A 14,118-nucleotide genomic window follows, 5' to 3' on the forward strand; every position below is an offset into this window, starting at 1 on the left:
GACAAACGCCTGCTCCTTTTCATGAGTTATGAGGCGCATGCGTCAAGGTTTCACTTTCTTTTAAAAGACTGCGTAATTCATCCTCATACTAAGAAACGATCTTTGGCGGCTCAGCAACTGTGCCGGGAAAAGTTGCTGTCACTGTGTCACTTTTGATTTATTACAGTAACGTTGACAATTTAGCTGTTTTCATTAACCACCATGAGGCGTTCGACACGTTTGAGAAGCACAGGTCAGAATGCACAAGAAAGTGAAGACGTCCAGTCAAAAACAGGTTAGTGCTTGTCCCGCTGGAAGGTTAGCCTGACAGGGTAGCTAGCTGCTTTAACAACGTCACATGAGGACTCTGGACATGTCCAGGCTTAGTAACCTTCTAGCAAATAAAAAATAAAAAACATGAATAAATAGTAGGCATTTGTGGTCCATGGGGGGCTTATTGTTGCAAGTATTGTAGGAAAATTTTTCTGCCATCCCATTCATACCTGTGATAAGTGGACCATGTTGATGAGATGTGATTATGATGAGATCTGACTCATTATTATCGCAAACCTAAAAGTCTTAGGTGCCTCGAAATGTAAGTTTTGTTGTTCATGATTATTCCCATAGGTAAGTGAAGTGCTCTGATCCTTGGCTGAAGTGAGAAGAAAAACTTACTGTGCTACAAGGAAAAATGTTGCTTCAGTTACAGTGTGGAAGTGTAACCGGGGAAATGCAGTGAAAGTATTAGAAATAAAGTGTTCTGTTCAGTAAAATGTACCCTGTTGATCGTTATGTTGTGTATCATTAGATTACTGTTAGTCATGCATTAATGTTAAAGCAGGATTTTACTGTTGTAGGCGGTCGAGGTGGAGGTTCGTTTTGAACTATTTAGTACGGGACCACAACTAAAGATTAGTTTCAGTATGGATTAATGTGCTGACTATTTTCGCCATTGATTGATTTTTTTACACAGCACACACATTTAATAAGATTAAAGATAAAATTAAGTAATTCAAAGAAAAGGCAACAGATCCTCACATTTGATCAGCTGAAGCCCTGAAATGTTTTTAAATGAAAGGAGTCATTATCAGATTATGTCACAATTCATTTTCAGATAATCGTTTCAGTTGGGTTTGCACAAGTCAAAGTATTTGAATTGTTACAGTGATAATAAAGCGTGTGCTGCTCTCTCCATGTGTGCTCAGCGTGGCAGTGGAAAGGGGATGAAGGACAGTGGGAACCGTATGCGCCCTCCGCCTGCGCCTTGCTGGACTCGGCCGTCTCTTCGGGGCAGACCTCCGTCACTCTGTCTCTGGGCTCTGGGAGGACCTACGAGGTCGACCTGAAGAAGATGGTCCAGATTAATCCTGTCACCAAGTACAAGAGGAAGATTCGCTCTCAGACTGTAAAACTGGGTACGTATGTGTGTGTTGGGCCGTGTGCGTGGTTTTCTCTCACTGCATTGTTTTAGTTTAAGTTCTTTTATTTAAAAATCTTGTGATTATCACTTTGTCATATTTTCTTAGCTGATTTTCTCAACTTAAAATGTTTTTAGTAAACCCCTCATGTAGTAGTCAGTAGAAGTAGTCATAATAGAAGTATTTGAAGTATGAAATTGAAATGGTTTTTGTTCAGTTTTTTTAAACATATTTCTAAATTAATAGAGCTGAGATTGCTAAAGGCGTTTCAAAGCTGCGTCCTGTTTTCTTATTTTGTTCAGAGAGTTTGAATGACGTTGATGACTTGACTGCTCTCGGTGGTGGACCAGTTCAAGTTAAAGAGGAGGAGGAGCAGGAGGAGGAGACAAAAGAACAGCCTGCAGCTAAGAGGAAGAGAGGACAAAGCAGGACTCAGACGAAACCTGAAGAAATGCCCAAAGAGGACGCAAAAGGCAAAGGTAACGTGGATCTAATTTTCCTAAATGCTGCCTGTGTGCTAGAAAACTGGATGTTGCAGCTGTTCAGTAATTTGTGATTCACAGAGCTTAGTAACAACACCATAAAGTTTTAAAGGATGTGGCGTCACCTGTAATTATTATTGTGTGTCAGCTGACCTCATTAATGTTTTGTCTCGGGTCTTTGGATGTGGAACAGAGGTTGTGAGGACGGTGGTCATGAAAGGAAAAGCCCCAGTGGACCTTGAATGCAAAGCCAAAGTGGGAAAGGTGCAGTATCTACGTCAACAAGATCTCTGACTGACTCACATCGGTCACGCTGTGGTTTGACACCTGCTTCGGTTTGCTGAGGCAGCACCTCAGCTACAGTTTCAGTTAAATATCTGGTATTGATTAAATCTCATTGTCAGTGGCAGAAATATGTGCCAAAAAATGTGCACCAGTGTTTTCACTGTGATGTGAGAAAAACATCCAAGATGCAAATGAATTTGTGCTTTGGAATTGCTGTTGCTGGGATTTAATTAATTAGCAATCCATATCAACACAAAGATGCAATAATCTGAATCTGCAACTATTTCATAATTGACCAATTACGTTTAATGCGAATAAGTCAAATTAGCTTTTTCCAGCTTCTCATATATGATGATTTACCAGTTGTCTTTGTAACGTATGATAGTAAAATAAAATACATTCTTGTTTTGGACTGTTGGCTGAAAAATCCAAGGAGTTAAACTGAAAAAATAATTGTAAGATTAGTGATAAAAATCGTGAGTTGAGCCTTTAGAAAACAGTGATGTGTTGCTGGTTGTTTATCTGTGCTTTCCAGTGGAACATTTTTCACCTTTGCCGTGTAAAAAGTCCTTGTTTTTTTAATTTGTGAAAATGCGCTTTTCCAGTTGTGTTTTATATGAACACTTTCAGTTCACAGAAGCAAATCTGTATTTAATTTTCTTTTTGTACGATGCAGATAATGTGTGGTTACCTTCATTTACATCGAAAACTTTCACTTTCTCTTTCAGGCTCATGTTTACAGTGAAGGAGGTGATGTTTACGACGTGATGCTAAATCAGGTAAAAGAGTGAATAACGTTTAATTACAAGTTGACTCAAAGGGATGGAATGAAAGATGTCCTGAGGGCTGGGAGGCATCAGGCTGTTCCTGAATAAGCAGAGAAGCTGCAGTAGTCTTTGTTTCTGTGTGGAGTAGTGCTGTCTGACTAAAATATGAATTGTGACCACATTAAGAGACATTCTAATCACAAGTAATCAGCTTCAGGTGTTGATGATTTTGGATATTTGGACATTTTGCATTTTGACTTGCGGGAAATTGAGCAGATTTGTAGACTTGCATCAAACACTTCATGTTTTCTTTTGTAGACGAATCTTCAGTTTAACAACAACAAATACTACCTGATGCAGCTGTTGGAAGATGACAGCTCCAAGGCTTACAGCGTGTGGTTTAGATGGGGCAGAGGTGAGCTTTTGTGCTGATTATTGTTAGCATATTTGCTATCTGTACATATAAACATTTGTATTAACACAGGAAATTAGCACAAGCCTGTAGTTTGGAAGATCTTGGGAAGTGACCGAATATATTTTGGTTTGGTTTTTCTGTTGTTTGCTCAGTGGGAAAAGTGGGCCAAAACAGCCTGACAGGCTGTGGTGGAGACCTGCTGAAAGCCAAAGATATCTTCAAGAAAAAGTGAGATTGTGCAGTTAAAGAACGTATGTTTCCTGATGTTCTTCATTGATGCGCGTTGAGTAGAATTCTGGAAATTGTTTGTTTTGGCTTCAGGTTCTTTGACAAGACCAAGAATGAGTGGGAACACCGAGCGAGTTTTGACAAAGTAGCTGGAAAATACGACATGGTGTTCATGGACTACAGCACAAACGAAGAGGTGAGGAACAAGGCAAAGGACCACTAAACTCTCTAGCTCGTAGATGTCTTGACAGCTTGGAAAAAGACGCAGCCAATGAAATGGAGATGAGGTCTTTAGTTACGGACGTAGATGTGTTTCACTGTTCCAGGAGGAGAAGCAGAGCACAGAGGACGCCGCACCCAAAAAGAGGACATCCAAGTTGGATGTGAAAATCCAGTCCCTGCTGGAGCTGATCTGTGACCTCAAAGCCATGGAGGAGTGTGTGCTGGAGATGAAGTTTGACACCCGGAAAGCTCCTCTCGGTCAGTCTATACTCCTTTTAAGTAATTTGATTTTATATGGCGCGCATAAATATTTACAGTGCTACAACATGACCCAATAAAATGAGCTCTCTGAGGCATTTTAGCTCTAGATGTGCTACTTTATGAGTAAACTCAGCAGAATTTTAAAACCTTTCGTTATTGTGCTTCACATTTTAAATTCACTGTTTTCCTTTCTACCTGCAGGTAAGCTGACCTCAGAGCAGATCCGTGCAGGCTACACAGCACTGAAGAAGATCGAGGACTGTTTGAAGAAGAAGGGCAGCGGTCGTGAGCTGCTGGAAGCTTGCAACCAGTTCTACACCCGCATCCCTCATGACTTTGGGTCAGGAACATGTGGCTGTGCAGTCAGAGAAATGCTCTAATGCTGTTGCAGGCCAAGTCTGAATTGAATCTATCTCTGTCTTTGCTGTAACTAAAAGGTTGAAAACCCCTCCAGTCATTCGTACAGAAGATGAGCTGAAGGAAAAGATTGCACTGTTGGAGGTAAAGGGATTCTAACTATTCTGTTAATGTCTTCATTGAATCTGTGGTCCGTGCTGTAATATCCATCCACGCAGGTGATTTTCATAGCTGGAGGCATTTTGTTTTTGGGTTCTCTGTCTGTACAATGCAGCAGCATCCCTATTTGAAGCATTGTAGTCCACCACAAGATCATCGGCTGATGTTGAGCTTCAGGTTTTTGTTATTGCACCATGTGACGAAGCTCTCGGTTGGTCTCTACATGTGTTATGTGAGTCTGGTCAGAGGCGGATGTAAACTGCGACCTGACTGGCGTGCGGATTCATACGACCGCAACGTGGTGATTCTGTTTCGTTTTTTTTAAAGGCCCTGAGCGACATCCAGATAGCAGTGAAAATGGTTAAATCCAGTGAGGACAGTGACGAACATCCTCTGGACCGACAGTACTGCTCCCTCCACTGCCAGCTGCAGCCTATGGACTCCAGCAGCCATGAGTACAAGGTCTGTGTTTTACTGCTCCTAACTGTTAGCTTGATAAAGGTCAAAGTCACGGGCAGCTCTTTCGGGCGCTGTGTGGTGCAGAGCGTACTGACATCCTTCATCACCGTGTGGTATGGGAAGGCGCTACAGCGAGCGGTTAAACAGCGGCATCCCTCCCAGCATGTCATGTATTGTGAAGGATGCCGTCTGGTTCACGCCTCTCCCCTCTTTCAGACCCAGAGAGAAAGAAAGACAAATTTTTCCACTTGGCCTTAATAGACCAGATTGCGCTGCTGCAACGAGACATAGCAGGATTCGTCTGTGGCTGCAAACTTTTACAGTGGAACTGATTACTCATTTCCTTTACCGCCTTTACTTGACACATGCGCGTTCAGAGAACAAAAGATTGACAGAACAAACTTTCAAAATATGTGAAACCGGAGCCGCAATAACCTGAACCTTGTTTTTTAAGCCACTGTTTGTGTAAACTTTCCTCCTCTGTGTGCGAAGGTGGTAGAAAAGTATCTGCATTCCACTCACGCCTCCACACATTCTGACTACACCATGACCGTCCTCGACATCTTCTCGGTGGACAGAGACGGGGAGAGAGACAAATTCCTCTCGCAGTTACACAACAGGTAACGCACACAGACTGTAATATACACACAGTTTGTATTGAGTGTTAGCGCATCTCTTGGCTGTGGTAAATGCCACTCCTGGTTTATGATGCCTCAGACGTCATACAGTACATCATCCACCTCTGCCTGCATAAGCTCAGACAGTCATGTAAGTGTGAAAATACGGAGCTGATGAACTTCTGTCGGTCTGTCAGGACTCTGTTGTGGCACGGCTCCCGTCTGTCAAACTGGGTCGGCATCCTCAGTCAGGGGCTTCGAGTGGCCCCACCTGAAGCCCCCGTCACAGGTTACATGGTAGGATGGACGGAAACATCAGGAACAGAAACCTCCATATCTTTGAACAGACGATGATTATTTTTCAATATATTTTACATCTCTATGCCTTTACGCTTCTCTTTCATCTAGTTTGGCAAAGGTATCTACTTTGCCGACATGTCATCAAAGAGTGCAAACTACTGCTTTGCCAGTCAGAGCAACAACACTGGACTGCTGCTACTGTGTGAGGTGAGTTCATTCACTGTGCTCTGCCTGCTCTCACCTGCCAGCAGCTGTAGTTGGTTCCTCCGTGCTGTTAATGTTTGACCTCGAGGTCCGCAACTCATATTTTAACATCATCACGTTGCGTGTTTGGCCCAGATGTGATGCAGAGCTGTTTCACCGTCTGTGCTTTTGTGTCTGTATGTGGCTGCAGGTCGCTCTGGGAGACTGTAACGAGCTGCTGGATGCCGACTACGAGGCCAACAATCTGCCGGCTGGAAAACACAGCACCAAGGGCCTGGGACAGACCGGACCTGACCCCAAAAACTCTGTCACTCTGTTAGTCTTTCTCATGACACTGACACATCGACTCAGCTGTGCTCACTGTTACTCAACGAAAATCATTACGTGATCTGAGAGGCGGAGTTTGTTAGTTATTTAAGTTACTTTATTAATCCCAAGCTGGGAAATTACTTCTCTGCATTTAACCCATCACTGATTGAAACACACACACATGCAACATGCAGTGAAACACACACAGGAGCAGTGGGCTGCATCAAGTGCCCGGGGAGCATATTGGGGGTTAAGTGCCTTGCTCAAGGGCACATCAGCCGGCTAATGGGGGGGAGGGGACATTATCACTCCACCACACTCAAATTTTTCCTGCCCGTCCGGTGGGGGAATCGAACCAGCGAGCTTCCGATCACAAGGCCACGGCTGCCCCAGAAATCAGGCTGATGAGTGAGGAGAGAAATAAGAATTGGTTTCAGCTCCTCAGATGTTTGACATTTGCTGGTTATTTTTAGGGTAGACTCCCCACCTTCGTGGCGGCAGCTGTTTTCAGGTCATCCCCAGCACGTTTAAGGCCGCGTGAAGCTAATGTGCTAAAACCATGAGGATGCTCCTAAAAGTACATCCAGCATGTCAGCTGTTTCTCTCTGTTTCTCAGGGATGGTGTGACTGTGCCAATGGGGCCCTGTGTGAAGACGGGGGTGGGCAAACGCAACAGCTACTCCCTCCTCTACAACGAGTTCATCGTTTACGACCCGGCGCAGACTCGCATGAGGTACCTGCTGCGCGTCGGGTTCAACTACTCCTCGCTGTGGTGAGGCTGCGAGCGAGCAAAGCGGAGATGACACATCACTCAGTCATTCTTCAGGTGCAGTTAGAATCCCTGGCAGCTATTTTGACAATCAGTTTGCCATTTTAGTCATCTTTCAAGCAAAAAGTTTGCCAAATGTTATGTGGGTGCAGCTTGTCAAATGTGGGGACTTTCGGCTTTTCTTCATGTCTGACATGTTTGGGTTTTGAATTGTTAGGCGAATATTACAATATTACAAACTATTTTAATACATCGTCTCGGGCTGTGGAAAATTATAGCTGACATTTTTCACTATATTCTGATGTTTTTCCAGCAAAACAACTAATGGCTTTATTGTGTTTATGTGGCTTTTTAATTTCAATAAGACAAACAGAACTGCTTCTTCGTGTTGTACTCACACAGCATTTCATCTTTGTTCTTTTTGAGTCAGAAAACGACTCTCATGTCACTCCATGTGATACAGTTAGAGGAAAATATGTTGAACATTTTGTACTATTTTTTGTCCATGTTTTGCTTTCTATCATGTACGACCTTATATGAATGTAAACTGTATTGTAATGTATATTTAATATGACAATTCATAACATTTTGGTTTCATTGTTGGTGCTTCCTGAAACACAAATGACTTTGTTGATTTATTGGATTTTGAGACTTTAATGGAATAACATAAAGATTTGGAAGGTCTTTACACAACATGAGCGTTTACACAAAATAAGTAACGAAATGTTACTGAATGTGTCAAAAAAAACTAGAATTTGGATGAGTTCATGTGGCTCAGTGATTCCAGTCCTCGTATGAGTGTGAAAACAAATGCCATACAAGAGTTTTATATTCATTTTTACTTAAAACAAGAGACAAAAATAAGATTCAAAACACTTAAATTCATCCGTTCATTGTCACTTACAGCAGGATGCACTTTCAGTATATACAGGACAGCAGAAACATAATAAAGGATATTTTCATTGTGGAGTCTTAATATGTGTGTGTGTGTGTACATACATGCATGCATGTTGTGTATACAGTTTCATCTCCTCCCGAGCAGGTAGAGGAAGATGAGGACTATGTCCAGGTAGATCGTGAGAGCAGCAGTGACGTATTCCTCTGGATCCAGACGGTAACTCATCGTCCCCATCAGCAGCTGACAGTCGATCATCAGGAACTGACAGATTTGGGACAGGGTGAGAGATTAATAGCAGATAACTAATAGTAAATTTGTATCAGGCTCATTGATTTGTATCAGGCTCCATTTTGACACGTCTCGGTGTGGACAGCGCAGGCGCGAGAGATAAATTCAGCTGCTTCTGTCCTGTGATTTACTTTCTGGTTTATGCACTTTGGTTGCCTTCAAATCCTCTTGCTGTTTCACGGCCTCCCACAGTTTATGTGCATGTATTTCAGAGAGTGATTTCAGACACGCTCATCGCTCAACAGGTGGTTTAAACAGGTTTGTTTGTCAGCGTGCACGCACTTTGTCGTCCCTCTTCCATTGAGGCTGGTCATGGACCTGTGTGTGAGTGCAGGGCCTTTGAACGCGTCTGATGAAGAGACGTATTCTGCTGCTGTGCGCTCGTCTGCTCTGAATCAAACCAAGTCACAAGTAAACGAAGTGGACTCGTGAACCTCGCACAGAGCCACGTATCAGGCTCATGTTTATCTCATATCTCAAAATATGAGATATCTGTAATATCTCATATTTTGGAGATTATCAATACATTTGAGTACCGCATTATTTTCTTTGGTGAGACCGTGTCAACGCTCAAAGACAATTGGTGGCTGTGGCTCAAACAGTGTTTTATCTGAGGCACATTACAGTACAAGTCATGCAAGTGTAGCAGGAGTGGGGAACCAAAACCGGCAGTGACCAGGACAGCAAGTGCATGTGTTTAATATGACTTCATTTCCTCTGCATGTGAACAGAGAACAGGATGTTATAAATGTCTTGTTTGTACATCCCTTTAGATAGAATATTATTATCACTGTGGCGTATATGTGGTTCTTTTTTCACTTACGAGTGAATACAGCAGAGCTCCCAGGCACCCGTAGGCGACTTCGCCGACGTAGGAGTAGTAGAAGGTGCAGAAGAAGCCGAACATGATCAAGTCCACAGCTAGAATCAGCAGAACGCCGTAACAAATAGTGAAATCATATCGAGTCTGCAAAATAAAACAGATATGAGTTAATTTCATTTGCACAGTCTTATGTTAAATTATACACGTGCTCTCAAGTGCAAGTTTCTTTTTCTTCTTTCGCATCACTGCAACTTTGTTACAGTAAAGAAGATAAATCAATACAGGACCTGACATGGAAAATCACAAAATCCAACCCCACGCTGGAATTTGTTCTATTGCACTTATTTGTATTTTGATGTTTTATTCTACTACAGTCATTATTTTTAGTGTACACTGTTTTAATAGCACGTCCTCAGAAGTAAGACCCTAAAGCAGGATGTGCACGTACTTACTTAAATTCAACACTTTTACTAATAAGAACTGGAATTAAAAAGGGATAAGCTGTAACTGTTGTTTTGTTACGCCTCTCGTCTATCTGTTGGACAGCTGAGTAAGAACAGCTGAAATAACAGCAAGTTAGCAGGTATCAAAATAGCTGCTGATTATAAATTTCTGTCAAGCAACTTGTCAGTCATATTCTGCCTCTTGTGGGTGTGAAATGCTCGTTCCGGTTGTCTGACCTGTGCTGAGAAGGCGATGATGGCGAGAGAAATGGCCAGCGTCGCTCCCATAGTGACGACGACAGCATTGGTGTTGTGGAAGGAGGCGATGTTTCCCACCATGTATGACAAGCTCAGGGTGACCACAACCTGCAGGCACACAATTCGGTGTATTAAGAGACTCTCCTGTAATGATCCAGGTTGTCTTTGAATAATCATAGTGCTAAATGTAGCGGCGTCTGTGCCATGCTCTGCACAGTGTGTTGAACCATCACAATACAGGAAAGCCAGACCTACTTCTATGTACAGAACAAAACCTCAGCGACCTCAAAGCGATTCTGTGAGCATGTGAACTAAAAGTTTTGATTTGGGTGCAATGAAAATAACAGGACTGCAGACGATATACCAGCCTGTTTAAATGTCTAAGAGATGTTTAAATGCTGAGAAAATCACTATAATTTGTTTTCATGTACACATGTGTTTTAGTTATATAGTTTTGTTTTTTTTTTCCCACAAAAGACCTCTTTGTTGAGCACATTTAGCTGAAGCAGCAGTCTGACAAACTATTTCACTTCTCTGTTTAGGATGTGACGGTGTAACCCCAGGTGTTTCACATCCCTCATATATTTCCTTTTACAGAGCTGCAACCTTTAGCCTTTTAGCCTTTGGTTTTACTATATATTTAACTGCGTGTTGTGTTTACGCCCCTGCGTTTGTAACCCACCAGTCCCACGATGTTCCAGGGGTGACGCCGACTGAAGGACTTGAAGCAGCTGAGGGCGAAGGCGACCACGATGAAGACGATGAAGGAGCTGAGGTAGGCCCACAGGTTGTCCTGCACCGCGTCTTTGACCACGCTGGAGAAGGTGAACACACACACCACGCTGAAGGTGAACAGCAGCTGGAGGGTCAGGATGCTGAACACCTGCACGGATGAAGACCGAACAGCTTCAGTACTAAATATTCTGCAAACCAGCTGATCTCAGAGATGCGTTTAAAGATCTTGTGAGAAAATTTGATATTTATTGTCGTACTAACCATTTAACCATCTACTACAACAGCCTCCCACCTCAGCTGTAACACCTCAACACCACGATTTGCAATTAAGACTTTGTAAAAACCAATCAGCAACTGAGCATATCATCAAAAACAGTCCCTAAAAGTAGTGGATAAATGTTTGTAACATCCAACTTCTGCTACTTCAAGTGGTAGCTGTGGCACAAACACAAACCAGTCCTACTGCAAAAAGTTCCAGCAATATTACAGGATGCCTGTCTCTTACAGGATGCCTGTCGTGTATCAGAAAAATACTTACAATTCATGTTTATATGATCTATTATTTTTACGTTGAGTTAGTTCAAAGTAAATTCAAACATATTTGGAACTAATAAAGAGTGACTTGTCTTAGGGAGTCTCGTTGTCCTTGAACCAGCCATGATGCATTCAGTTACAACGACCTGAAAAGGAGGGACTGAATCTCTTCCCGTCATGTCAGAGTTCACAATCGTGACAACTTTAGTCTGTGATTAATCTAAGATCAATTAAAGATATTAAGAATTAGAATTAAAAATCAGCCATTAATTTACCTCAAAAAAGCACAGAATGGGGCAAAGTCTAGAGTAGAGAAAATATACTGCAATACCTTTGTGTATATTTTTTCTGATATCTTATCTTCTTAATCATCGTAATCATCTTTTGATTTCTGAACACCGGCTTGGGAAATTCTGGTGCAGTTTAACGTGCCTGTGGTAAAAATACTTTTTACACCTCAAACCCTGCGTACTTCACCGAGATTGTTTGTCAGATATAAAATATGGCTGTTGTACAGACCTTTCTAACAAACCCTCTTCTCACTGTCCTGTCATCAAAAGACTGTGAGGACAGAAGCGGAGTTGTGTCCGACTCCGCTTCTGGGTTTATGTCCCGGAAAGACTCGTAGCCACCGGTGGGCTGATGGATGTAAGTTGATTCCACTTTGGGTGGAGGGTGCATTGCTGCTGGTGCTGCAGAGTAAGGTGGAGGTGGCTGCTCTTGGTAGGAGTATGACGGTGGCGGCGAGGACACATCGTAACCAGGAGCGTCCTTTGTCTCGGTGGATGTGAGACGGTCTGCCGTGTCTGACATTCTGGAGGAAAGTGTGGACCAAACACAAAGTTCAGACGAGTTAAAATGATCTTATGGAAAAGCAAACACGCGTCCGACTGGCTGCGTTGTGTTTAGGAGCTACAGTGGAAAATTCCTGTTTACATACTGAAATATATTGAATGAGGTATTCATTAACTTTGGTGTCTGAAACACTGAGAAGGATGTTTTTCAGTTGTACGGACTAAAGTCGGTTGTGGTTGTAGCAGACGTTGTCATCAGAGTGTAAATAGTAATCAATCAGATCATGTTGTACATCCATTCAGGGAACGAAACAGCAGAAAAGATGGTTTGTTTCTCAAAGTTTCCCGTCTGTCTTTGTTGTTGGTTTGATTTAGTGAATCGCTGCTCATGTTCTCAGCATGCAATTTAAAGAAACAGCCAAACCTGTTGCGACTTGTTGCCCAAGACTGGAGTAAACCGTGGGAAGTAAATCTTACTTCTTTTGCAGGCGCAGAGGGGAAACCATTGTTGTGTCATGTCATTTGAATTATTCGTGACAGCACACAGAAATCCACAGATTTTATCCACAGTTGAAAACACTGCTGCAACGTACAGTAACAAGACAACAGGCCCTTTTCCACAGCAGACCTTTTAACTTAACATAGTACGAAAAGCACGCGTGTTGCTCATCATATTAACGATGGCTCTGTCACGTTTGTGAGCTCTTGGTGGATAAATGTAATTCGGTCAGCATTAATTTAATTATTCACAACAAAGTCAAATAAAGTAAGTTTCAATACTCATACTTTCCTTTGTAATTCAGGTGGGGTTTTACTACATGAGTAGATAATAGAAGTACGTGGCAAAATGTACTTTTAGTGATTTTGGTTAAATTATCATTATCAGTCAAATAATATTTGCAGTCATGTTGAAAATATATATAAATCCTACAAGCAAATAAACAGGATATTTTCTTTTACTTTACACAAAGAGCAAGTTATTTAATGGAGAATAAAGTGAATGTTTTGCTTACCTTTCTGCTGGACTATAGTCTGAGAACAACAATCACCACACAGTGCTGGGCGAGGAGAGTCTAAAACCAAATGCACTCGCTGTGTGATGATGGTTGGCTACAAATCTGTGATGCTCAGTTTCACTTCCTGTCAGCATGAAGTGAGGGGGAAGAAAAACGCAGTCTGGGAGGCCTCACAGTGCAGAAACTGGAAACTCCACTCTTACACCAGGTCAGAGGTTGTCAATGTGAGGTCGGGCGACTTGCAGGAGTCTCGGTGTGCACAACAAAAGTGTCTGATAGTCCAGACTTTGGTACAGTTAAAGTATAAATATAACCTGTGCTTAGGACACTGTTTTTGTTTTTTACTGTCCTGTGTGGTTGTAACTTTTTACCAGCTCAGTACAAAGTCCAAATGAGACAACAAAATCTGATTTGACCTGAAGATATTAGGAAACCAACTGTTCAACTGTTTCCAAACCCCTGAATCATTGCCCAACATCTCAGACTGTTCTCCTAAATTCAGACCAAAAGTGAAACTAAAAGCCATTTTATCAGGCTAAGAGTTGAGTATAATGTGCCAACACTAGGGTCATGTGAGAGTAGGGCTTGTAGAAACTCTTAGCTTTTGAAACAGGTGACAAGAAAAAAAAAATCTTAAATCTTAGTAGAAGGTGCACTCAGCTGCTCGACTGGAGCTTTAAACGACATCACACACAGTCTTCAGTGTGTCCAGTAGTAATGAAGCAACACATGTTCATAATTCTGTTGTTTCTTGTCCATGGTGGCCTAAAAGCTTAAACAGTTTGTTTCTAACCTTGGAAACAGCAGGCAACGAGGAAGAAGAAGATCATGTGATACCATCAAAAGGTCCAGTTCAGCCTTGTGGCGACTGCGTTGAAGGAAGAATAAATGGAGTAAAGTCAAACACACCACATTAAATTAATTGGTTGCTTCAGTCACTTTCAAGCAAAACTCTGTTAAACTTTAGGTTTTGTTTTTGACTCTTGGACAAAACAAGCACTTTAAGCTCAGGGATGTAACAGTTTCTTAACAATTTTCAACCATTTTAGAGAGAAAACAGTAAAAAAAATAAAAATAAAAATAAAACCAGCAGATAAC

The 14,118-nt window shown here is 42.0% G+C and overlaps 2 protein-coding genes across 5 annotated transcripts; one reads left to right on the plus strand and one right to left on the minus strand.

Annotated features, from left to right (window-relative positions):
- Positions 1-106: 106 nt before the first annotated feature.
- On the plus strand, positions 107-8,198 carry parp2 (poly (ADP-ribose) polymerase 2). The gene is made up of 17 exons (XM_046407842.1): positions 107-274; positions 1,185-1,394; positions 1,700-1,876; positions 2,073-2,143; positions 2,893-2,943; positions 3,250-3,346; positions 3,499-3,574; positions 3,668-3,770; positions 3,901-4,054; positions 4,259-4,397; positions 4,495-4,558; positions 4,901-5,035; positions 5,525-5,652; positions 5,847-5,946; positions 6,058-6,156; positions 6,344-6,468; positions 7,079-8,198. Exons 1-17 carry the CDS (start codon positions 202-204, stop codon positions 7,236-7,238), a joined length of 1,962 nt encoding a protein of 653 aa, XP_046263798.1. The 5' UTR covers positions 107-201; the 3' UTR covers positions 7,239-8,198.
- On the minus strand, positions 8,052-13,524 carry si:ch211-284o19.8 (protein lifeguard 1). 4 transcript variants are annotated; one of them, XM_046407848.1, is made up of 6 exons: positions 13,018-13,524; positions 11,730-12,024; positions 10,624-10,824; positions 9,921-10,049; positions 9,241-9,384; positions 8,052-8,390 (listed from the first exon to the last, which is right to left on the minus strand). In XM_046407848.1, the coding sequence occupies exons 2-6, from the start codon at positions 12,021-12,023 to the stop codon at positions 8,256-8,258; spliced, it is 903 nt and encodes a 300-aa protein (XP_046263804.1). In that variant the 5' UTR covers position 12,024; positions 13,018-13,524; the 3' UTR covers positions 8,052-8,255. The 4 variants fall into 4 exon arrangements, with proteins under 4 accessions (XP_046263804.1, XP_046263802.1, XP_046263805.1 ...); XM_046407846.1 differs by lacking the exon at positions 13,018-13,524 and adding an exon at positions 12,482-12,892; XM_046407849.1 differs by lacking the exon at positions 13,018-13,524 and adding an exon at positions 12,429-12,885.
- Positions 13,525-14,118: the final 594 nt, after the last annotated feature.

This window comes from Scatophagus argus, chromosome 13, assembly GCF_020382885.2.
Source record: "Scatophagus argus isolate fScaArg1 chromosome 13, fScaArg1.pri, whole genome shotgun sequence".
Taxonomy (NCBI): domain Eukaryota; kingdom Metazoa; phylum Chordata; class Actinopteri; family Scatophagidae; genus Scatophagus; species Scatophagus argus.